This window comes from Toxorhynchites rutilus, chromosome 1 (genome assembly GCF_029784135.1).
Source record: "Toxorhynchites rutilus septentrionalis strain SRP chromosome 1, ASM2978413v1, whole genome shotgun sequence".
Lineage (NCBI taxonomy): Eukaryota > Metazoa > Arthropoda > Insecta > Diptera > Culicidae > Toxorhynchites > Toxorhynchites rutilus.
The window spans coordinates 150440871-150466748 of NC_073744.1; the positions used below are offsets into that span (position 1 = coordinate 150440871).

The following is a 25878-nucleotide window of genomic DNA, read 5'->3' on the forward strand; positions in this document are numbered from 1 at the left end:
TGAAAAATTGAAAAAATGCATATTTTTTGATGTCGCAAATTAAAATTTTATTTTGTAAATAAAAAAAAGAGTACTATTTTTTCTTCTCAGTGTATATTTTTTTCAAATTAAATCAACAATACTCTATAACTGTTTCTAACACACTATTTCGGTACGACTAATATTTTTTGAGATATAAATTATCAAAGATTTCTCTTACTCAAATCGATACGCCCTTTTCAAAAGTTACGCTTCAGTCAAAACATGAACCATAACGATGTATTTGGAAAAATTGTTGGAAATTATAAAAAAAAAAATCATTAAATTTCATGAACATGACGGTATAACACGACAAACATATTAAAAGGGATTATTTACTATAAAAAACAATAAATTAGAAATATTTTTTTAAATATTTCGAGAATGGCTACATTAAGAAGGAGATTGATAATAACCTTTTTTGTTTTAAATCACATCAGGATTCATAATTTGTGGCTAAAAATGATTGTTAACATACAAAAATTCGATGTTTCGAAAATTCCAAAAAATTAGATGTTCCACAAAGTTCGTCAAAAATAGTTTTACCATCTTGGGCCCATTTTTTAAATTTTCTGCATAATAGAAGCCATGTATGAAAAAAATTTAAAAAAAATTAAGAAATATGTCTTTTGGATATTGCAAATTGAATTTTTATTTTGTAAATAAAAAAAAGAGTACTAATTTTTTTCTCAGTGTACATTTATTTCATATTGAACCATCAATACTCTATAACTCTTTCTAAGACACTATTTCGGTACCACTCATAGTTTTTGAGATATAAATTACCAAAGAATTCTCTTACTCAAATCGATACGCCCTTTTCAAAAGTTACACTTGAGTCAAAAAATTCCCAATTACTGTGGAAAACTGATATTTTCTCTAACCCAAACGGAATACACACTTTCATTCGAATCAAAAATACTCATGTTTTGTCATTTGTCGATTTCATTTGGAATTGCTCACATTGTTTCTGTGCCCAGTTTATTTATAATCTTCGTTTTTTTTAATAAAAAGGAGAGGAAGGTGTTCTACTGATGCTAAGGAATATGAGAAAACTCATAAACAAACTATAAACTCTCGCAGCAGAAGAAAAGCCATAGTATCTCCAGATCTTCCACAGTTCAAAGTAGTTCGTCCGCAATTCCAGCCCCAGTCAACAGCAACACTACCGTGCAGTATAAAGTATCGTGACAGAATCCATCAGCAGCCCCACAACTAATCCCTAGTATAACTGCAACCGCAGCAGTTCTCGCAGTTCACTACTTGTTCAGATTCCGGCATATGTTGAATACAACCAACCACGGGAAGACAATCGTACTTGGATGGATCCACAAACTGGTTATTTCAATCTGGATTTGGTACAAACTTCGACCAGGGTACTGGCACTGGAGGCACTGGAGATACAAACGTGCACAGCTATGTCCCTTCATTGCACATTTTCACACCTTCGTAAGGGCAGTGCACTCTCAAGTACCTAGTAGGGAAAAAACCTCTCTTATAGTTCGATTCCGATAGCTATTTCTTAAGTACTAACCAGCCTTCACGTATCTTCAATCCTGTGATGTCCCGGAATGCTTCTCAAGCGGGTTTTCATACACCATCGATACCTAAACGCTCTTACTGGCTGTGGCAAGTCCATAAATGCCGAATAATGTCTCAGTCTTAGTATGTGTATGTAACAATTCGGAGAATCTGATGCAACTACACACCTCTCGAAAGGAGACGTAAGGAAATCAGTGTATACGCTGCGAGTTCTATATAAAAGCCCGGAGGCAGTCGTAAAATCTATGTTAGTATAAGTGCGCGCAACACCGTCTCCACGATCAGAAAAACTGGGAGACATCCTTAGTTTCAACTTGGCCATTTAACATTTCTACGCTCATTTTGACTCTCTGTAGAAGCTGCTTGTATCCGCATGACAAATGGCCGTGTAAAGCATCGAATTGTGGGGTGCAGCATGAATCACATGACTATCAGTATTCAGAAATGCACTGCTATCAGCTTTACCCGTAAAAAACAGCCCATAGTTTTTGACTATAGCATTAATGGCTCGTTACTCCAGCTCAGTGACATCGTCATGGATCTCGGTGTTATTTTGGATAGACAATGTCGTTTAGACAGCACTACGTCTATATCATCAACAAAGCGTATCGTCAGCTTGGAACTATCTTTCGGATTGGCAGAGAATTCTGTGATCCTGGCACTCTACGAACTCTCTATTGCTCTTTAGTACGTTCCATCCTTGAGTCTAACTGTGTTGTTTGGAGTCCGCATTACGACTATTGGATACTTCGTCTCGAACGTTTACAAAAAATGCTTCATTCGTAAAATTTGCCGCATGCTGCCTTGGAGAAATTATGATGCTTTTCATCTTATGAGGAACTTTGCCAGCTAGTTGCCACAGCTACTCTTGAGCAGGGACGCAAGGATATCACTGCAAAGACTGTTAATCAAATTCTGTCAGGACATTCTGACTGTCCTGCTGTTCTGTCGCGACTCCAACTGTACTGCCCTCTTCGGCCTCAACGGAATCAACAATTGTTACGGGTTGATGCGCACCGGACTAATTATGGACTTCATGAACTTATTCGGCAGATGACGTTGGAATATAATCGTCGTGGAAATTACTTGTCCTTTTAGACTGTTTTATGTGCAACTGTGAAATGTAGGCCTTGTATAATACCTTTATCATTGTTATTAACTTTTGTTACTTGCTCTATTTTAATGTTATTTTCATTTGTATACTTTTTTGTGAAAGGATATTGTGTTTTTATGCCGCGTCGAGTTAAAATTTAACGTTTGCTCAAGTTGGCTCTTCTCAATCTAAGTATATTATACCATTAAGAACTATAGTCGGATGGTGTTGAATTAAAAATAAATAAATTAGCAAGCGATTAACAACACGGCTAGATGAGAGTTTTTTGGAAATGCTTCCAATTTTCGATTTTCGCCAGATTGATTCTATCACGAGCTGGGGAACCGTATTCTATAGCATACCAAACAAATTTCCAATTCAATTGATATAGGGTAAATGATTTTGGTTTGTCCAGTCGAAAATATGATCATGGTTTGCCCACTTTTTTGAATACTCTAATTCAGCGCTCCTGTGTCAAATAAGGTATTCGAATGTTTCAAAACGTATAAATAAAATTGTCTTTTTCATAATTTACAGTAGTTTCATAGTATATTTTTACGGAATCACATGTTTTAAAGGATTATAAAATACAACCTCTATTTGTGTCAATGCGTCCCTCATTCGAGCTAACTTTTAATCGATCACCAGATGGTTATTTAGTACGTATTCAGACCTTTTCTGGATTATAACACTTACAAGTATTGTAAACATCATGCTTGCACACTATTTGTATCAGATTTACACAGCTAAACCATTAAATTAACGCAATTTGATGAACTCAATTCTGATCATGAGTTGTCCAATTCAATAATGTTATTTTGTCCACATGATTTCTATGGCAACCGCTTGGCGCGCTGCAGTTTGTTTACTGTGTCCTTCGCGCATGGCAGAAATAAAGTTTCTCTGTGTTGAGGGTAACACTTTTAAAATGCCCAAGAAAAGGCAATATTCTGGAGAAAGCCTGAACTATGAATGGATCAATATGATGACAGTAAATTTAAGCAATGATAAATGCAACATCTACTTGAAAATTCGAATGTTTTCATTCAAAAATGGTGATTTCTAAAACCGGACAAACCATGATCATTTTTTGGACAAACCATGATTAGAGGTGGTCAAACCATGATCATAATTCTTCTTTAAGGAAAATCGTTGAAAAACATCAAAATTTGAATTATTTCAACACCTTATTGTAGCATTAGCAACTAGAGACTTGGGGCTTTTCAATAAACCTAAACTCGTATCGATTATGTGTGATTTTCATGAAAAAAAATCGATTTGCGTAGCGTGAAAACACCCCAAATCGGACAAACCAAGATCGTTTACCCTACAAATCATTTTTCAAAATCCGTTCACAACATAATAATCGTCAAAACTATTTCATGTACAGCTGACATGTATCCTAATTTGGCATTCTTGATAAAAGATTTAGTTTTACGTTAGGAACGAACTCGACATCGGCTATCTGGAAAATGCTTGAGCCACTCATAACATATACACAAGATAATTATACACTGTCATATACTTCATTCAAGGACTCTATTTTCCGAATTCACAATGAATTTCACAATATTTTTTGCTCCAATTTTACATTATTTATTGAATGCGGGAAGAATATAGGAGTTTTGTCCATGACACGACCGCATTATTCACGTAGTGCCACGAAATTTTTCGTTCAATTCATTTGTTTATCACTTTGGATATTATTCCAGAATTGAATGAAAATCGAGCTTCTCCATTAATGGGTTAAAACATTTCATTCAAAGGAATGGTTTTAAGAGTTTTTTTTTATGATTGACTTGATAAACATTTCGTATACTGAATATCGCCCCAAATCTTACACAAAAATGCAACTGTGAAAAGTGTTCTGTTAGGGCGAGCTGTCTGAAGATTCAAGTGCCAAAAAAATAGAATGGATAACTCTCATTTGTGAAACAATTTTTATAAATAACTCAATTTGTTTGTTTCAGCTTTGAAGTTTTTGTTGTAACTCAAACCATATTCATGTAACCGATATATAATCGGAAAACCTCCGATTTGTCGTCGTGAAAACGCAAGTAAAAGACATCGAGGCAAAAGTCTTCATTGATCAAAGGACAAAACTAAACAAGTGACACTGATAAAAAAAAAGCGAGCGAATGACACTGAGACGAAAGCCTCGCTTCTTTCGGCGATTTTTTCGGTCAATAGTAGGAATTTTATCTCCCAAAAATTCGAATACACTATCAAACTGAAATATTTTCACATACTTCAGAATGTCTTCAAAATGTCTTCACAGTAAGTCAAATGTCTTCAAAATGAAGACATGTCTTCAAACCTGGCATCTTTGGACCGAAGCAAAATATTTGACACGTTTTGACAGGTAGAATTCGCGATGACAATGGAATAGTGTCGACGACTTTTGGCGACTTTCAATTAGGGTCCATACTTTGAGTCCCAAACTCGTTAGTGTAATCTCTATCAGAGTAGAAGACACGAAGCCCGTTTTAAAATGTTAAAATTTGAATGAAAATTTTTACATCATGTTATTGATTTACTTGAATCACGTATTTCTGACATTGATTTAACCATTTGTCTATAGATTTCCAACATTGATACTAAAACTTTAGATTATAATATAACACACCACACCAAAAAAAAAAGTTTTCGTATTAATAGAATACTAATTTGGTATGGAAAAGTGAATTTTCATGCACAATTTTAATTTTAAAAACGTGTTCATTCCGCCATTACGCGGGTATGATCAACGTGTACTGATAAAAGTGATCAAATATATTTGATATAAAACACGGCAAGCAAATATTTAGTTCTTGTTTGTTCGATGTTTGACATTGTTTACCACTGTTGATAATCGAAAAATGATAAAGTGACAAATCAAAGTGCTAAATATTTGACATTCGGCCAAACAAACCTTTACTCGGTGTAACGGGGCATTTTCATAAAGGAAAATCACTTTGTGTTGCTCTTTCTGATATTTCGGTCGGTTTTGAAGGAGAAAACGGTTGATTGGATAACATTTAATGAGTCTGCGAGTTGTTGTAAAGTTTGATAATCGTTTTCGACCTATAAATAACAACTCATGACATTGCGATTTGCTGAGATTATGCTTACCGTAGGCTTCCACCAACATTCTATGCGAAACAGAAAAAAAAGTTTTGATTATCAATTCAAATCTACATCGCCTACAACTGCTCCCCCAGTATATATATGCCACACTGGGTTAGATTGTGAATGGACTCCAAATTAAGCACTAAGAAACTTCTAAAGTTTACATTAGTGTATAGCGTCCAGAGAGAAATTGATAAACAGATAGCCATTAGTCATTCGCTGGGAAAGCTATTTCCGTTCCGCTGAGTGAATTTTTCAGTTTGTGACAGCTCATTCTTTGTTACAGCTGCGCAAAAACCAAGCGAAATATATGTCTATCAATATTAGCATGATTGCTCGCGTTGACGCGTTGATTGCCGGCTAGACTATGGGCCCCGTGCAAGTGAAGAGGCAGATAATTGCCCACTCCTCATGTGTACGTGTGTGGGTATATGACCGTTGTTGATTACGGAAATGATATCAGCTGTAAGGTATTTCCTTCGCCATCATCGGAACACATCGCGCGTGTCACGGAAGTGATGTCAAAGTATAGGAAGATAACCGGAATCCTGTTGTGAGGACTCGTTAGGTTTGCTTGATATTTTTGAATGTATCATTTCGAAATGCTTTCTTTGTCAAATTGTTGTTTCTTCGATTGCAGTGAGCTAATTCACCTGGATTTCCTTCATAACAGTTCTTTATCACCACGGGTTGAAAAAAAAAACGAGATAAGCCTTTATTTTCCTTCCTAAAAGTTTTGTGTTTGCCAGTTTCTTCAAAAGTGAAGGCAGAAAGGTACTTTTTCTGGCTGAATGATGGTTGCAGACCATGTTATCTCGATGTGTAGATTTAAATTTGTCAGGTACCTTTTGGCAGGTACCAAAAGAAAAGTGCCCAATTATATCAGAAATGAAGAGAAATAATTTCAGTAAGACATTTCTACGAAACTTTTAACCGTTTCCGTGTGTCATTCCATCTTCGAGATATAAATGATTACCTCCCAAGATCTGTATCTAAACTCATCGACATGGCGAACGGTTCGAAGTGCAATAGTTGGCGGGAATTGAACTCGGATGCAATTTGTAGAACAGTATATTGGATAGACATTTCGTAGGTGTTCTTCGGGAACCAGCAAAATATTGTTAGTCATACTTCCATCAGTTGTCCGTAAAAAGTGAGAGATTATTCGGTCCATAATGCGTAACTTCGCACCTAGCCCTAAAAAGCCTAACTGCGACACAATACAAGCTGCAATTCGGCATAACAAAATATGTAACGCGGTTCCACAAACTGAACTCAACCATCTTTTCAAACTGGCATTTGTTTCGCTGTGCAAATAACGCGAAGGCGACTCTGTGCTGAATAAACAATCTCCACATTCCATTCTTATCACATTATAAACACGCAATTATCTTGCTGGCGCGATATGGACGGAGAGTGTCTGCACCCCCGCACGGGTCCTCATGCACACCTGGTTCCGAGCAATTTTCTACCCCACACCACCCTCAAAACACAACTGATTAGGTTGACACCGAGCTAAGTTGTCTGACGTACAACTAGCCGCTTGGTTTCCGGCTGCCAATGACGATAATGCAATCAGCGGCAGCAGCAATAACGATACAATTCGTGCCAAATCGTCGATTGCGAAATGATGACGATCATCGGCGGTTGTAATCAGTACTACTCTGAACACCGGTGGTTACCTACTTTGGTCTCGCTTGGAATTTACGGACTACGTGATGCAATTCATATACGCCAAATTGTAGGGTAGACGGATGAATTCCCGGAACGTTGGGATAGCTGATCAAGCCCGAATAACTGGACGCACAAAGTATTATGTGTCGCGTACAATGAACAATTGACACATTGTTGCTCCCAAACTCATGATTTTATTTGGATAAAAATCGTTTTGGTTGGCAATATTTCTTGATATGTGCACTGACGATTTTGACAACCGTCACTTCTTCTGTGTTTGGTTAGAGATTTTTTTTTTATCCAAAATATATATTTTATTAAGGCTCATATGGCGTCAGCCTAACGGGGCCGGGAGTTCAATATTTTGACAATGTTTGCTTAGACTATGTTAGTAATATGTAACCGATTACTCGCGGTTGACTCGAGGTTAGTATTACAAGTGTTCTCATAATTGGTATGTCGCAGTCTTCGATGCTCTGTACGTGTGCCCGACACGGGATACTTCCTATTGGGATGCAGCTGACCATTAATCAGCAACGCCCCCCTAGTCTGTACCCCATATCTAGCGTGGTGCGTCTTTCTCGACTCGAGGAATCCAGGATAGAATGGCGGCGCAATCATCAGCTCGTGTAGAGTTGTCATGAGCGGTACAACCTTTGGCTCTTGTTGAATAATCAGTGGACTGCACAACTTTCGGCCCGTGCATCTGTAAAGAGTGTGTGTATGTATTGCCGCGACTAAGTAAAAGTTTATCGATCGGATAGGAGGGATATGAAACGGGGACACAACGAAGGAAACATCATTAAACGTTGACATCGGCGTTTCTGAGGAACAATTTGGTTAGAGATGTCTAATTTTATTTAATCGATTATCGATTAATCGTTGGGGAATTTTTCAATAATCGGTTCATTCGAGTAATCTTCGAGTCTTCCAGTATCCGATGAATCGAGTGAATATTTATTTCTCGTAATAAAAATAGGGGTGGTTTATATTTGTAATATAACCGCATAGTTAACTTAGGACTACCGTTGGCTTAGTGATCACTTGTTTGAAATTGCATCTGAATTAATTCTCGAAAAATGAATGAATTAATATTTGCTTTTTCCCTTAGATAGAGTGATACACGTTGGTTGGCTATTATTGTTTTCGCCATGGCATGGATATATTTAAAAAGTACTTAACTGCTCCTTTAGTTGTTTCCTTTGGACGGTACTATTTGAGGTGTACAAATTGGACTAATCAGAACGTGGGACTTAGCGCAATGAGATAATGCTCGACATTCACTCACACAAAAATTCAACAGTTTTTCTCAAAGGCGTGAAAAAAAAACTTGTTGCTATGCAAACAGAGGATGTAACCATGCAGTCTGATTAGAGGCGCCAAACATTTTTCTCTATTGAGGATTACACACAAATTGTATCACGTCGCATGAAAAAAGCATAGTTACTCCGACAAATTTTGATTTTTGGTTTAATGAATGTCGAAATCTAATCACCAAACATATTAAAAAACAATTTTTAATTTAATACAACATTATTTTGAAAATAAAAATTATTTTTTCTCAAAAACGTTTTAAATTCAAAACAATAATTATATGAATAGCAATTTTTTTTTAAATTCAAAACAATAATTATATGAATAGCAACAATTACCAACAAGCCAAACCTCGGAAGAAGCGCACTGTTACAGAGAAGAAGTTTTCCTAATAACAACTTTTTCATGTTTTCTTTGGAAAATTATTTTTAATGTTTAACTCGTAGCATTTTAGTGTTTAAATTAGCGCGATTGACATATTCTGCAAACTTTTCCTATTTAGCAACGCGTCAAGAACATGTAAAACGCGAGAATTTACACACAAAAATGATACGAGGAGTTTTTCAGGAGTTTTCGTACAAAAATGCCACATAATCCAGACACTATAAAAGATAGAAAGTTTACGCCATCGATGAGAGTTCATATATAAACCTTGTCGCATACACTATATCGCTATTTTGACTTTGAACAAAATCAGCAATAGTTGTATTTTTTTCAAAGAAAACATGAAAAAGTTGTCGGTAGAAAAACTTTTTCCCTATGAAAGGGCCTATCTACCGATGTATGGACTTGTTAGAAATTGTGTGGAATATTCATATTTTTTTTTTGATAGTTTAAAAAAATACATCCATGAGAAGAATGAATTTCAATTTTTGATTTTTCTTGCAGAGTAATTTAATCAAATTTTGTTGTATTTTTTATACAATTCCATTCTTTGACCGAAATTTTATAGGAACAGGGCGGACTGGATTATATACAGTATCCAATTTCTTTTCACTGTATATAAGCGAGTAAAAAATGTTTTATTTATTCTTTTTATGCGAATGGTTTTGGTTTTTAAAATACGAAAGAATTTATTTTATGATTCATCTATTTGAAGTCATAACATACCTTTCTCATATAAAAAATCCAAATTCTAAATAAATAATTCTAAAAAAATAAATGTTCGAATTTCAACATGACAGAGTTATTTAACTTTTTCTCTGTTTCGGGCTCTGTTTGCCTCAAACTGGACAACTACGCTACGTAGGACAATTCTGTTGGTTTGATTTGAAAGATGAGAAAATTTGATACTGGATACCGTTGTAAAACTTTCGAATCAGTAGATTTAAGTAACATTGTGGAAGCAAAAAACTTAAAAGTTTATGATTTTTAAGGTACTCTTAATTTTATCCAAAAAATACATACTAAACTTGAATGTTTCTATCAGCCAAACTAAAGCTCTCTAACCGCTCTGCAAAGCGTTCTTTGACATCCAACGTACAATGAACAATTTCGGCTCATTAAATTTCGCTGCAATATCATTTTAAACAATTCCTGGTGAATCTTCAACTATAATCTACAAATATCACGGTTTTTACTTCACTGTACTCATAATAGCCAATAAACTTTCATTTTAACGTTGAAATATTTCATTTTCACTTGAAATAAGTCATATTTGAAATTTAAAAAAAATATTTTTGAGCTGTATATGATTGAGTCTGAATTTGTATATAATCGAATCATATATGATCGAGTTCGACCTGTATTATAGTTTTTGAGTTATACATTTTTGCAAAAAAAAATAAGAAAAAAAAATGTTTAACCCTTTTCAAAAGGTAGCCTACATTTTTTTTTTAATATTTCAAGTATTAAGTCACTTTGATAAATGACCAATGTCTTTACACCCACAACGTTGCACTGCTATCTGAGATGGTGCTGCCAACTTCTAAGACAAGTTGGCATGAAATTCGTCTTGTACTTTCGAGGAAGAAGTAGATGGTGAAGAACTAGATAGTGGATGCAATCCTGACTGCGAAATTGATAATCTTGCCGGTTCTATCGTGTTTCTGAGATATTTGATGAACGTAATTAAAATATTACAGTTTCATCATACGATTGAATTCAGCTTTCGAGTATAAATGAATTTTATAGAATTGAAGAGTGACATGCCCATTAAGGGATTTGGTCCTTCCTGATGCTCCGAAAAGCAAAAAATGTGCAGAGCCCGACTTGTGGTTCTGCTCGCTTTATTTGAATGGCATGAAATGGCAAATACACGGATATCACTCATTTGCTGTTATATGTTCCTTCAATCCATGAGGAATTTTACGAGAATTTAAAACAGGACAACAAGGATGTAAATAATCTTTAATCTAAACTTTGTTAAGTAGTTTTTAAGTGATGCTAATCGATTATGGTAATTAATTATTGGTAATTAAAATACATTTTCATGCCATAAAACCAGTTTGTTCTATTGTACAGGGTTAGTTGAGTACAGTTGAGTCTACAGTTTGAAATCCACACCGACAGCGTACTGAATAAATGATATTATATGATATGATCATTAAATTGTTCAGTTATAGTGGACCAAGTCTCTGAAAAATATTTTTGGATCAGTCAGAGTGGACCAAGTACACATAGCCAGGCGGAAAACCCTCTTGTTTGAACTTTTTTTTTATTTTCGTAATAATATAATTTCATGATCTTGTTAAAGAGTAACTAAGAGATGCAGAAAAACAATGGGGGAGCATGATTGGAAACTACTAAAACTACACAGTTTCATACATTGAGTTCGATTCACTGTTACTTAGCCCGATCCGGACCGGAGTGCGGATTTTATGTTACTTGGACCGGTCTGACTGAACACCGACCATATCATAACGTGTTGACGATGTTTGATGATTACTGTTGCATTTTGATAAAATGTATTGCATAACTCTCAACTTAAAATGTATTAACTTTGGAAATGGTTCCTTGTTTTATTAATCACCCCAAAATCGATGTATTCATATTTCGGTTTTACAATATTCGATACAAAATTACACGGTTATAATTGCAGATATTTTATATTTATTTGCATTACTCGAAGGATTAATCGACATCTCTATTAGCGAATTCGTTTTGGTTCAGTTTCAACCCCAGTGCCAAACTAACTGCTGTAAAACTATTTTTTATTTACTTAGTTTCAACCTAGTTTCGCACTAGGTTCAACCCGAAAGCTGTTGGGTACGCACTGAGATGTTTCACGGGTTCGCACTCAAAACCCGAAAAAAATAAAAAAATTTGAAATAAAAAATTATGAATGAAAATTTACTTTAACGTATCGTTTTTTATTTTATGTGATGAAATAAGAGGTTTTTCCGAAAAATATTTCAAATAACAAGAAAAATCAATCAGAAATATTCATAAAAATGCATCTTACATACAGTGATACGTAAAAAGAACGCTACTGTTTACATCCCACTAATGAAAACTCGGAGATCGGTCGCGATGCATCGTTCGCACATTTTCTTCCTCTGTTTACATAAACACGATCGTTACGTGCAGCATGCTTGGGCATCGAACAATCACACACCCTGTCTGTAGAAAAGCCCTGAAAAAATTCCAGGCACTACTGATAACCCGCATAATACCCACAAGCCCATGACGCAAACAATAATAATAAAACGTCTAGTGTATGACGTGCGGAAGTCGGACACAGTCGTGAATGGAATGTGAACGTCAGAATGGTTGAGATTCCGTTCGCTAGGGTGACATTCGAAGATCAAAGCATAGTTTTGGGTTTGGAAAATAATTTATAGGAACCAAATAGCGGAAAAGCTACTCACTTGTCACGAGGATCGATCCATGTGGTCTTCTTGTTAATATGATCAATAAAATAAACCTTCCCGTCATAATCCGTGTTAATCTCCCAGCCGAGTGGTAAATCTGCATTGCTGGAACTTTTTGGCATAATTTATCCTCACCTCCAGTGCGGCTGCTTCTCGAAACGCGTTGAACAAAACACGGCTTGGGGGTTTGTACCTATATTACTTTTTTTCTTTTTTTTTCACTCTCTTCGCCCACTTCACACAATCGCTTTCTTATTAGACTTTGTACACTGTAGATAACTTTTTTTTGCTTCTTCTCTAGCTGCTGCAAGCTAATCTACTTTTTGTCACACTTTTCACTCTATTTCGCACCGAATATGGTATATATTTTCTTGCTCCAACTAGTAATCACATGCAATGATTTCCTGAATCACCTTTTCCATAGCACTTTCCGGACCAGGTTTCTACGAGACAATTTCCACTAACGGTGACAATTGTGGCATTGCAGTGGCCAATGCTGTTGGTACTGCTATTGCTGTTTCTGCTCTTACTGCGAATTGATTTGTTGACGCTGTGGAAAGCAGTTGTCCGTGCATTTCTCCTGTTTGGCGACTGACCTTCTCCAACTGGAACCCCCTTTGATACGAAACTCGCTCACTCGTCGATCTCGCAAAATCGCGGCACACACGTTTCCACACCACACCTCTCCTCCCTCACAGCATTTTCCTCGGGACGCGCGAGGCAAATCTAAAAAACCTCGGCTCGGATGCAGGAGAACCAAACCGCAAATCCATCCACTTTTCCTTCCACTTATTCAATCTGTGATTCGAGCGGTGATGTGTGTGCACAATTTCAAGTTGCTCTCATTCACTGAATTTTTTTTCCAATAACATAAACCTCCTCTCGTGCACTGGTTGGCGTAATGAATTTTTCCCCTGCCGCGCGATGCCTTGAATCTTGAAGCAACTAACTCAGCGATATTTATGTGTCAGCGCATATCGCATTCTGTGGAAAATAGAAACTTTATCATTCGAATTACTCCCAATTCCTCTGAACCGTACAAACGACTTTACACAATCCCAAACACTACAACAAGTTGTGACACCGAACCATTTCTACTGCGCTCGAAAGAAAAACGGCGAACGGCGCGAGAAAAACTCTGCACTCGACGAAACTCTCACAATTAATGAACTATTTCGGAGCGTAGTGCCAGCCATATTGAATTAAATTGAAATTCCAATGTTTTTTTTTCCTTCAACTTCTTCTATTCGGGTGCACCTCAACTGGTGTGAGTATTTTGTGGTTAGGTTGCTTTTACGCGATCCACATGCGCGTACCGTACGCCTGCTGCAACAGTTGGCGTGTTGCGCATCGCGCAAGTGTTTGTGCCATACGGCCCGAGCGCTTTGGTTGTTTGCTTTTGCGCGAGTGCGCGCGCTGTTGCCAAGCCTACCGCAAGCCACAGAGCGGCTTATCTTAAGCCGCATTGCACTGCCGGTGCAAAATTTGCATACAATTTGATGGTTACTGCGATTATGGTCATGTTAGATTTATTTTTTGTGTAATCTAAAAAATATTCTCGTGCAAAAATTGAGAATAAAATCATGTTATGGAAAAAACATAAAATACGGATTAAGAATTCTAACCGTTGAGTCTTCTGCAATGGTGTAGACATCATATGAGGCCGCATGAAACTTAACCCATTTTGCCCCAAGCGTTCGCAAAATAGAACAGCAACTTTGATAATTTTTGCTGTCATTGAGAAGCAACCAAATGGTGTTTGCACCAAAAAATAGCTTAATTTATTAGCTACCACTTCCTATCAATTGCATTGTTACTTACAATCAATTACATTCAATTTTGTATAACTTTATTGGGCAATAAATTCGATTTAAATTTCAATGAAAAAACTGGAAGTGGGTTTTATCTGTGATATAACCACAAGATGGACGTAGAACTACCGTTAGTTTAACAATCAATGAGTAATAAACATATAACTCTGAGACATTTTATCTTTCAAAAACAGCCAAACCGCTCCATGGAATCGGAAAAGAATTATCAACGCTAGAAAGAGGAATCGATTCCTTCTCGGAAAAACCAAATGTAAATCATTCTCCCTCCTAAACAGTTTGAATCATCGATCGATTGCGGTATTCGTGTATATCATCTATGTATATAAATAAAAACGTAAGGCAAAATCTGTTCGTAAGCGGAAAACCCGAAGAGAGATGGTCCGATTTTAGCCTCCTGTATTTTGTTGTATTCGTCTCTTCCCGTAGATCAATATAATGGAGAGAAAACCCGGAAAATTTTCGGAAAACCCTGAAGGAAGATTGGAATATTCGAAAAATTGAATTCCCACATGTTCGAAAACTACATCATAATAAGCGTTGTTAGCCCATTCGATATTTGCGCTATCGAAATTGAACTTTGTTCGTAAGTGGACATGGATTTTCAGGCGAAATAACGCATTTCCATATATTATATCTATATAAATAAAAATGTAAGGCGAAATCTGTTGGTAAGCGGAAAACCCGAAGAAGGAATGGTTCAATTTGAGTCATCTACATTTCGTTGTATTCGTCTCTTCCCGTAGATCAATATAGCGGAGAAAAAATCGGAAAAATCGAAAAATTGAATTTCCATATGTTCTACAATTAGCTAAGCGTTGTTAGTCCATTTGATGTTGGTGCTAACGAAATTGATTTTTGTTCGAAAGTGGAAAAGGATTTTCAGACGGAATAACGCATTCCTATATCTTCTATCTATACAAACAAAAATGGAAGGCCATGTGTTTGTGTGCCCTAAACCCGAGGAAGGAATGGTCCGATTTGATCTATCTTTATTTTGTAATATTTTCATTATCAAACATGTATTCCATGCAACGGAGAAACATGTTTTTCCCAAATGCTTGAAGAATCTTGAACGAGAATTGTGTCTGAAAATAATTTTATATTATAAGGACGAATTTTTGTAGAAGTACTAGACAATTTTTAGTAAAAGGAAAATGTAACGGGTCAAAGGGTAATCAACCAATGAAGAGTTCAGTGATTGGACTCACTAACGTTCACTTAGTTAGAAAACGTGGATGTTTGAAAGTATTCAAATCAAAAAATCTATTTTGGGCGGGACGAAGTTCGTCGGGTCAGCTAGTAAGTTATAATTATATTATAACAGCTTGTGATAAAGGGTGTGTCACATCAAATTGCATCACGGAAAAATCGCCGTAGAAATTTAATTTTTAGGAATTATATCTTCAGCTTTCGCTTATAATCAGATAAGAGTGTATAGATCACGTTGGCCATGCTCCACTGTCAATTTTTCGTAAATTTGAAGAAATGTCGTCGAACGAAAAAGAGCGTCGTGAATTAATCCTGTGCACTCATTTCGAGAATCCGGAGTTGTCACATCGGGACATCGGTAAGATGCTGGGAATCGTCCAATCCACGATCAGCAGATTACTAAAACGATACTTCGAGAACCTAACCATCGACCGGAAGGTGAAGAACGGCAAAAATGGATGCTCCGTCAGTGAAAAAGATCACAAGCGCGTAATTAAGCAGTTTAGACGTGATCCGAGAAGTTCGGTCCGGGATGTCGCCAATAAGCTGAATTTGTCAAGTTCATTCGTCCAGCGGACCAAGCAGCGGGAGGGCCTGCGTACATACAAGGTTCAGAAGGCTCCTAACCGCGACGAAAGGCAAAACATGGTGGGGAACGCGAGCCCGGAAGCTGTACACCGAAATGTTGACGAAGCCGCATTGCCTGGTAATGGACGACGAAACCTACGTCAAAAAACTTTCGTCAGCTGCCGGGCCTGTTGTTTTTCTCCGCAGAGGACAAATTCAGCATTCCGGAGGAGATTCGCAAGCAGAAACTATCCAAGTTTGCCAAAAAGTACATGGTGTGGCAAGCGATCTGCTCTTGCGGAAAGCGGAGCGCCCCCTTCGTGATGACCGGCACGGTAAACGGGAAGGTTTACCTTAAGGAGTGCCTACAGAAGCGCTTACTACCACTATTGAATCAGCACGAGGGCCCGACCATCTTCTGGCCAGCTCTCGCTTCGTGCCACTATTCAAAGGACGTGTTGGAGTGGTACGAAGCCAACGGGGTCACCTTCGTGCCAAAGGAAATGAACCCGCCCAATGCGCCGGAGCTTCGCCCAATAGAGAAATATTGGGTGATTATGAAGCAGGCCCTCCGGAAGAACCCAAAAGTTGTCAAATTGGAGGCGGACTTCAAGAGAAAATGGATTTCTGTTCAAAAAAAAACTACAACCTGACGTTGTACAGAACCTTATGGACGGGGTAAAGAGGAAGGTGCGAGCATACGGGCTTGGGCTCGAAGTATGAATAAAAAGAAAATACCAAAAGTTGTTTAATAGTTTTTATTTTACTGTCTAAAATTTTCAAAAGGATCGGTCTACTGGGCGAATTTCTACAGCGTTTTTTCCGTGATGCAATTTGACGTGACACACCCTTTATATAGTGAAATATTCTCTACTCCATATGAAACATTTCGTATTTTCTGCTTTCGAATCTATAGCCATTGGCACAATTTCTAATTCTATACCGAATTATCATCGGTTCTTCGTTTTTCGCCAAAGCCATCGGTTCAGTCCGGTGGCAGAAAACAAATGGGACTGGGAGAGAAGAGCATAGTGTTCAGACGAATGAGACCGTTTCTCTGTCTTCTTCTTTCTTCTTGTTGGATTATAGAGGCATAAAACTTTAAGATTCATTCGTCTCAAGCCCTGAGAATGGTCCTTGTTAAAAAAAAACATTTTTCCACCGTCAACAATAAAAATAACAGCAATAGCTTCCGTTTGAAAGAAAAAGCCTGCCGGCAATAAATTAAACCTACATGAAATAAGAAAGATCACATCTCACCATAGGTGGATTGATTCAGATTAATGCTTAAAGAATTTCATCCCCATGTACTTATTCGTCGGGAAATGTAAAATTAATGCATTAATGAATGCCGTATATTAGCTAATTGAAGTGATTTTTAGTTCGCAGTATGTTTTTACAGTATTAACAAAAAAGAGCGGGATCAGGCCAATGTAGATTATTCGAATAGTCATTCGTCGGAAAATGAAAGGAAGGAAAAAAATAATTCTTGAACATTGGGGATTCTTTAGCGTCAATAATCAAAATTACGTCAATGGTTTTCGTTAAAAAATAATTTATTTTCTGTCACAATTAATAGAAAACTGCTGGAGAATCGCATCGACTACTTGTCGAAGTTTACGGTGAGCATGCCCTTGGACAGCAGCAGAGCTGTGAGTGGGTAAAAACCTTGAAAAATTGTGTTTTTTGAATTGTCAGAAGCGGAGAGCGTGGAAAACCTTCGAAAAAGTTCGAGAACAGTTAACGGCAAGCAAACGATCGATGGAGACTTCTACAGGCAACAGTTGATCCGTTTAATGCGAGCTATTGCGGAAAAACGTTCAGATTATGCGACCAGACACGAGTCGATAATATTTCATCAGGACAACGCTCGGCCTCATGTTGCTGTTCGAGTTAAAAGCTGCTTAGAAAATAGCGGATGAAAAATTCTGGTTCACAGACCTTGTCACTTCCGATTACCATTTGTTTCGATCGATATAGAACGCTTTACTTCAGAACAGGATATCACAAATTGGCTGACCAATACATTGAATAATGTACTAATTCATTTTATTATTCGAATAAATGTGTTGCAAAATGAAAAAGAAACGAAAAAAATTAAGTTTCACACTTCAATAATAATGTGCAATAACTGCTTGGAAGAATAATTGAAATGTACGTTTCGTTAACGAGAAAATGGACTTTTAGAATCTCATCCCCTTCTTATATGGCATTGAATTTCCTGGAGGAAAGTTGAATTGATACAATAGTATCTATCAGACACATTAATTCAAATTGTTAACATGTTAGCATGCAAAAGTTATTATGGTTTTGGTATGATATGTAATATTAGGCTGTCAAAAAAGTCCTGCGGTATTTCCGCCAGGTGTCGTTGTAAGCGCGTAGTTCTAGTTGTGTTCATTGTATCGAGTCATACTATAGCTTGTTGGAAAGGTATTTTTGCGCGCTATAATATAGTCCTTGACAGTGTTTTGTTTGGTTAAGTCGTTCGCGAGTTATAGTGTCGCAAATATGGAGCAAAATAAAGGGAAAAACCGACATATTTTACAGTACTACTATGACAAAGGCAAAAATGCATCTCAAGCTGCCAATAAAATTTGTGCAGTTTATGGACCCGATACAGTTTCCATTTCCACCGCACAACGATGGTTTCAACGTTTTCGTTCTGGTGTAGAGGTCGTCGAAGATGCGCCACGCTCCGGAAGGCCTGTCGTCGAAAATTGCGACAAAATCGCTGAATTAGCCGAGAAAGACCGGCATAGTAACAGCCGTAGCATCGGCCAAGAGCTGGGGATAAGTCATCAAACCGTTATTAACCATTTGAAGAAGCTTGGATTCACAAAGAAGCTCGATGTATGGGTGCCACATACGTTGACGCAAAAAAACATCGTTGACCGTATCGACGCATGTGAATCGCTGCTGAATCGCAACAAAATCGACCCGTTTCTGAAGCGGATGGTGACTGGCGATGAAAAGTGGGTCACTTACGACAACGTGAAGCGCAAACGGTCGTGGTCGAAGCCCGCTGAAGCGGCTCAGACGGTGGCCAAGCCCTCATTAACGACCAGGAAGGTTCTGCTGTGTGTTTGGTGGGATTGTCAAGGAATAATCTATTATGAGCTGCTTCCCTATGGCCAAACGCTCAATTCGGACCTGTACTGCCAACAACTGGACCGCTTGAAGGTAGCACTCATGAAGAAGTGGCCATCTTTGATAAACAGAGGCCGCATTGTCTTCCATCAGGACAACGCCAGGCCACACACTTCTTTGGTGACGCGCCAGAAGCTCCGGGAGCTCGGATGGGAGGTTCTTTTGCATCCGCCGTATAGTCCGGACCTTGCACCAAGTGACTACCACCTGTTTTTGTCCATGGCGAACGAGCTATGTAGTCAGAAGTTAGCCACAAAAGAGGCCTGTGAAAATTGGCTATCCGAGTTTTTTGCCAATAAGTTAGCGAGCTTCTATAACAGGGGTATTATGAAGTTGGCATCTCGTTGAGAACAAGTCATCGAACAAAACGGCGCATATTTGACTAAAACAGATGATTGTAACTAATTTTATAAACAAATGAAAATTCAAAAAAAAATACCGCAGGACTTTTTTGACAGCCTAATATAATGAAAAAGTGTCCGGATTCAAAAGCATTACTGTGTGCGAAACAAGCAGAAAAAAATGTAAGGTGTTGTGTCTCGGACACGACCGCATGTTCGACGTAGAACTACGGAATTATGTTATACAATCCATTTGTTTTTCGATTCAGATATTATTCAGAATGCAATGTAATTTTTGAAATAACTTTTTAGTTATTTACTTATTAATTTATTTTAATTTCTTCAGTAGTAACGCTTCATTTGATTCGTGTATCACGTATACCTCAGCATCTTTCGGGTCCTCTATAACAAATTACTGATAAAGAGAATCGTCGAAAGCCATCAGGGCCTTCTGTTTATTTGGTTCCGTCCTCACTTTACGATTGGACTGCGCTGCCAACTCGCACCGGATTTACTCCTTCCCACTCGGAAAGCTGTTACTCCTATATTTCGCCTAAGGTGGGATCGAATCCCAGAACATGCAGCAGATAGATTTTCCTACTGGAATTTGAAAGCAAACTTCCATAACAAATAGGTAGTATCTAAATAAATGTAGTGTATGTCCATATGTGTTTGAAGTGCTGCTGCATGACAATATTTTGTTTTAAACTAGCTGACCCAACGAACTTGATCTCGCCCATTTCTTCATGAATTCTTTCCCCCTTTTGATCAAGGATCAATTCCTTATCGTGGTGTAATTGTAAAACATTCAATTTTTCGATTTTCCGACGAACCTTCAGAGTGTTCCGAAAATTTTCAGAGATCTCTCTCCGTAACATCCATCTACGGGAAGAGACGAATACAACAAAATAAAGACGGCTCAAATCGGACCATTCCTTCCTGGGGTTTTGCGCTTACCAAGACATTTGGCGGTTCATTTTCATTTATGTACAATCACTGGAATGTGTTTCCCCAACACAGACTTCAAAACCATGGAGCCTGTGGAAATCGACATTGCAAAATAGATGCAAGCCGCAGGTACTTTTGTATTAGGTTGGAGAATAAGTTCATATCGTTTTTATATATCTTTTATTTTACAACGATTTGTTTGCTGTTTGGGAAAGGGTAAGTATTCATTCGATAGAACTCTTTCTGCCCTACAAAATTATGTGCACAATGCACAATGCACTATGCACAATTTTATTTTTGAGTTATTTAATTTTTTATTTTAGAAATGGTCGGTGTTAAGTCAGAGGGGACCAAGTCGCAAAATTTAAAATTTCGAGTTATTGATTACATTTGGTTAAGCATTATGTAATCTACATACCACATTTATCAGATTTGGAAAATCACGCATACAGCAGGAATAACGGACCGAAATTGTTATGATTGATCAATGAAAACCTCTCGTAGTATGAATGATTATATAGATTATATTAAAAAATAAACTTGGTCCACTCCGACTGAACGGATCAGTGAAAAATGCTGGTCTTCAGTGTGAATGATCGCAAAATGTACTATTTCAGAGGGCGATTTAGGCTGTAGCGATGACAATGAATTCAAATTTGACGATTCTATTGACGAATACTGCTTAAGATGATTGAAAATGGGAAGTTTATGCTTAACATGTTTGCCGTGCAATCATATTCATGCCAGCAGTAGATGGCAGAGACTATTATGATGAACGCAACCAAATGTTTATGCAGTCCTAAACTCACAATCCTTCTCGCTCTAATTTTTATAGCAGAATAACACATTTTGGCTCACAAATGTTAATTGATTGAGAAATATTTCGAAATTGTTCAGTCATAGTGAACCAACTCTTAAAAAATGCTTCATTTGGTTCAATCAGAATGGACCATGTACGTATAGGCGGCCAAATAACTGCTTTTCATCCAGATCAAAAAACTATCATCCAGGTATCAAATTATCAAAAGCTAACAAAAGATCAACCAGTACGTTTGCGACGTGTATGAAGAAGATCTATAGCACGGAAATGGTTTGCAAGGTAAAAAATGGAGACATTGACGTCAATGACACGATCCTTCTGAATTCGATGAAGAACGTCTCAAACCCATTTTGAAGGAGAAACACTTTTGGTCCATTCGTGAATTGGCGGAAAAATGAACTACGATGAATATATAATTAATTAACTTATTGATATAATTATTGTTTTTAGGAACTAATTCCCCAACCCAATACTTTCTTGCGTTTGTGTGCTTCCCTAACACAGACTTCAAAAACATGTAGCCTTGTAAAATCGGCATTGTAAATACATGTAAGCCGATGACACTTTTCTACCCGCCTGCATTTTTGAACACCAGAATGTGTTTCCCCAACACAGACTTCTAACCAATGGTGTCTGGGGAAATCGGCATTGTGCAAAATGGATACAAGCTGTGGGTACTTTTGAACTCGCTTGCATTATTGCAAACCGGAATGTAACATTAGAGGGAAATGTAAAATACATTGATCGTTTGACGAATTTTCCATTCACATATTTTGCAATATTTGCAAGTAAAAAGATAACGGACAGTCAGACTTAGTCGTTAGATTTACTTGCTACGAAGAACGTCATCTATCACAATGCATGGATTGACATAAATTGGAATTTGTTTGCAATTGAATTCGTAAATTGTTTCGTTCTTTCACTAGTCATGCAGATACAATCAATTTGGTTGTCAAAAAGAATCCAATAGAAATGTCAAAAGAGATTCAATAATCAAAAGGGCAGAAAAGTGCTACTTTTCTTATAAAGAAAGTGAAGGAAATAGAGAAAGTAAATCCCAACCGTGTTTGTTTTCCTGACTACATCAATTCCTCTGTACATTTTGATCTGTTCATGAAGGAAAAAATCCATAAAATTCCAGATTATCATCGATCAGGGATCGTTCCAACGATCTTCGATGCAAAGTATGGGGGTATCAATTTCGATAATATGTACTTTACTGATAAGTCCTCTATGAATGAGTCCACAGGATTTGGAGTGTTCAACGAATTTTTTAGCACATCCCACAGTCTTCAGAATCTTCGCTCAGTGTATATTGCTGAATTGGCAGCAATTCCCTGGGTGCTGGACAGCGTCGCCTCACGACCTGTCCAACACTATTACATTGTAACGGATAGTCCTAGCTCTGTCGAAGCTATTCGTTCAGTGAGGCCGGAAAAGCACTCGCCGTACTTCCTTGAGAGAATACGAGAAATATTGAGTGCTTTATCCAGACGCTGTTATGTCATCACCTTTGTCTGGGTCCCTTCACATTGCCCAATTCCGGGTAATGAGGGGGCTGACTCATTAGCAAAGGTGGGTGCGATTGAAGGCAATATTTATTAGCGTCAAATCGTCTTCAATGAATTTTACTCCTAAGTCCGTAAAAATACCATCGCTAACTGGCAACGCAAATGGAACGAAGATGAATTGGGCCGATGGCTGCACTCAATTATCCCTAAAGTGACCCTCAAACCAAGGACTTGAGTCGGGACTTTATTCGAACCTTCTCCCGACTCATGTCTAATCACTATTCGTTAGATGCGCTACTTTTTCGTTTTAATCTCGCCGACAGCAATATCTGTGTTTGTGGCCAAGCTTACCACGATATCGAACACGTTGTTTGAATTCGTCGAATTTAGTAAACTCCCTTCGGGCCCGAGGAAGGCAGCCCAATGTGCCAGTGAGAGATGTGTTGGCTCGGTTAGACCTTGATTACATATCCCAAATACATGTTTTCCTTAAAGCTATCGATCTTCGAGTGTGATTGTTCTTACATCCTTTACCCCTCCTTTTCGTCCTTCGCGAGCTATCGGTTCCCTTCCTACTAACAATAGAATAAGTTAAATTGTAAATACATATTAGATATAAGGATAGTTTTAAGAATTGAGTGTGAAGTGTGAGTGTGAATGAGAATGTGAATGTAAATGTGAGTGTGAGTGTGAACGTTGCTACTATATCCTTACATCCCATCCTTTTCCTAATGAAAATGTGTCACCCTTCTAAACTCGAGTCGACCGCGAATAATCGGTTTCCTATTTTATCAACCATAGAATTAAGGAAACATATTGATATTTTTTAGTAAAAATATAACGTGGCTCCATAAACCTATGTAACTGAGCCTGTAAAAATAAACGGATTGAGAAAAAAACCTGTACTGATCAAATAAATTCGACACAAACCACGACAAGCAAATATTCAGTTATTGGATGCCTAAAATATTGTTGCGATCTGTTCGTCAGGTCTGTCGGTATATGGTTAAGTTATCTTAAATATTTCAGTCGGAAGCGGCGGTCTTTCGCAAACACACCTGTGTTCCATCGATTTCCCAGTTAGTTTGAAACATAGGAGACGATCCTTTAGTTAGGTCCGACCGAGCGTTACCGAGTATTGTTAGCTATTATTCATAGAAACTTCGTATACATTCATGAGAAAGTTCACTAGTTTCACTCGTTTAGAAAAATAACGTCAACTATTACATCATTGAATAAAATATATAGTATGATTCCTTGCTGTTGCTGGCTGAGAGCAGACCAACGACCGCAAAGGGTTAAACCTATAATCCCTTCTTAAACTTGTTTGAAAATGGAACCGTCAGACCATTTTATTTTTATTCTCCACCATTTTGGCAACACTGAACGGCACGATTCACGTTCTACTCCGGCAATGGCAATCGGCGCTCTCTGAGAAGCCGAGGTTTTGAATCGTCAAGATATTCAAATTGATTTACAGATATTTGATAATCGCGCCCAGATGCCATTTATGCAAAAACACTTCGACATATTACAGTAGAGCTTCTACCATCGATCGAGCTGCCTGTTGCCTGTTGCTGTCGATTCTGTCCTTGTCTTGGAGCAAGTCTACACTAGCGTGTGGTTCTCGGAAGACATTCTCCTGCCTCAACACACCATCATGAATCGCTTGCGACAGATACACAGACAGAGGGTGGTGGGTGGAAGCCCACCTCGATTGTCAAAAAGACGATGAAAGAATGCTGAACATTCCACTTTTTTTTCAGCCATTGATGCTGATGTTATTGTTGGCGTCGTTAGGCACTGTTCCTTTTAACTTTTGCACAGATGTATTCAGCCGTACCATACGATGAGTTTTGTTGCATTGCAAGTTAGAATACCTTCAGGTGGAAATTGGCTACGGCACATAATGAATGTCCTATCACTTATTCGATATCCGCGCGATAGTATCGATCATCGTTGTCACAACATGTCGTGTTTGGTTTGTAACGGTTGCTCAGTACGTACCGTAAGCGCTTTGGAACCCAGATGAGCGGACGAACAGAAAAAAAAACCTTTCCAGATCTCTGTGCCCCACTAAACGAGTGGTATGTAGTACACAACTGGCGGGCGCCGAGAGGATAAACACTGAAACACTTTATCCGCACTATTTGCTGCTCGCAACTCGAAAGTATGCAAAAGGCAGACCTCTCGCGCGATTGAATAAAACTAGTTTCCTCCTAAATATGCGGTCCACCGACACCAGCCGCGGCGAGTGTCCCGATGTCTCAAAGAGCCAAGACAGCCCAGTTGTTCAAAACCTTATTCGAACGCGCGGCGGTTGTTGTTGGAATATTTCCTGCGACTGGTTTTCGTATTAGAGTTCGTTTGTCCGATTTTTTTTTTCTTATATTTTTTTTTCTGCCAGCTAGATTGATATTGAAAAAGGTGTCCAACGGAGGCGCGATACAAAATGACACATTCTTTCCCAAGAGGCGATCCGAAAGCAACTGACATCGCAAAACTACACACCAGCAAAACTGCTGAGCATGTCGAAAAATAAAGAGCAAACACACAATCTCTCGGCAGCATAAACATTTGAAGGTATGCCTGTGTGTTGTCATTCACAACGACGAAAAGCCGCCGCAAATGTGAGAGGGCGACATGTTGGTAACGCAACCCACCAAACCCACCATCACCACGACCACAACATCGTAGCATTACGAGAAGTTCCCGTGAAGTGAGGTTTCGTTGCTGCGGTATGCGTAATTTGAACATTTTGCTCCGGCATGCAATATACTACGAATGAATAGTGCCGAGTAAAGTCTGGCTCGTTGCATTATGTACTATGGTACACATTGATGAGACTTGTACCTACTCATCATTCAGGTATGGACGCTACGGACAACATAACGTGCCAATATGAGTTACTAGATCTCAGCGAAATGGGATGATAAGCA

At 38.0% G+C, this 25878-nt stretch overlaps 1 protein-coding gene across 3 annotated transcripts in view; it reads right to left on the reverse strand.

Moving 5' to 3' along the window:
• LOC129763977 (protein kibra) overlaps positions 1 to 25413 on the reverse strand; it is a 65763-nt gene extending 40350 nt beyond the window's left edge. Inside the window, exons 1-2 of one of the 3 annotated variants that reach the window (XM_055762928.1) lie at positions 24947 to 25413; positions 12559 to 13545 (exon numbers count right to left, since the gene is read on the reverse strand). In XM_055762928.1, the coding sequence (XP_055618903.1) occupies positions 12559 to 12683 (125 nt within the window). In that variant the 5' untranslated portion in view covers positions 12684 to 13545; positions 24947 to 25413. Of the gene's footprint in view, positions 1 to 12558; positions 13546 to 13601; positions 13762 to 24946 lie in introns of those variants that run through there. The other 2 variants (XM_055762929.1, XM_055762930.1) reach the window with 2 other exon arrangements.
• Between the last annotated feature and the right edge of the window lie 465 nt (positions 25414 to 25878).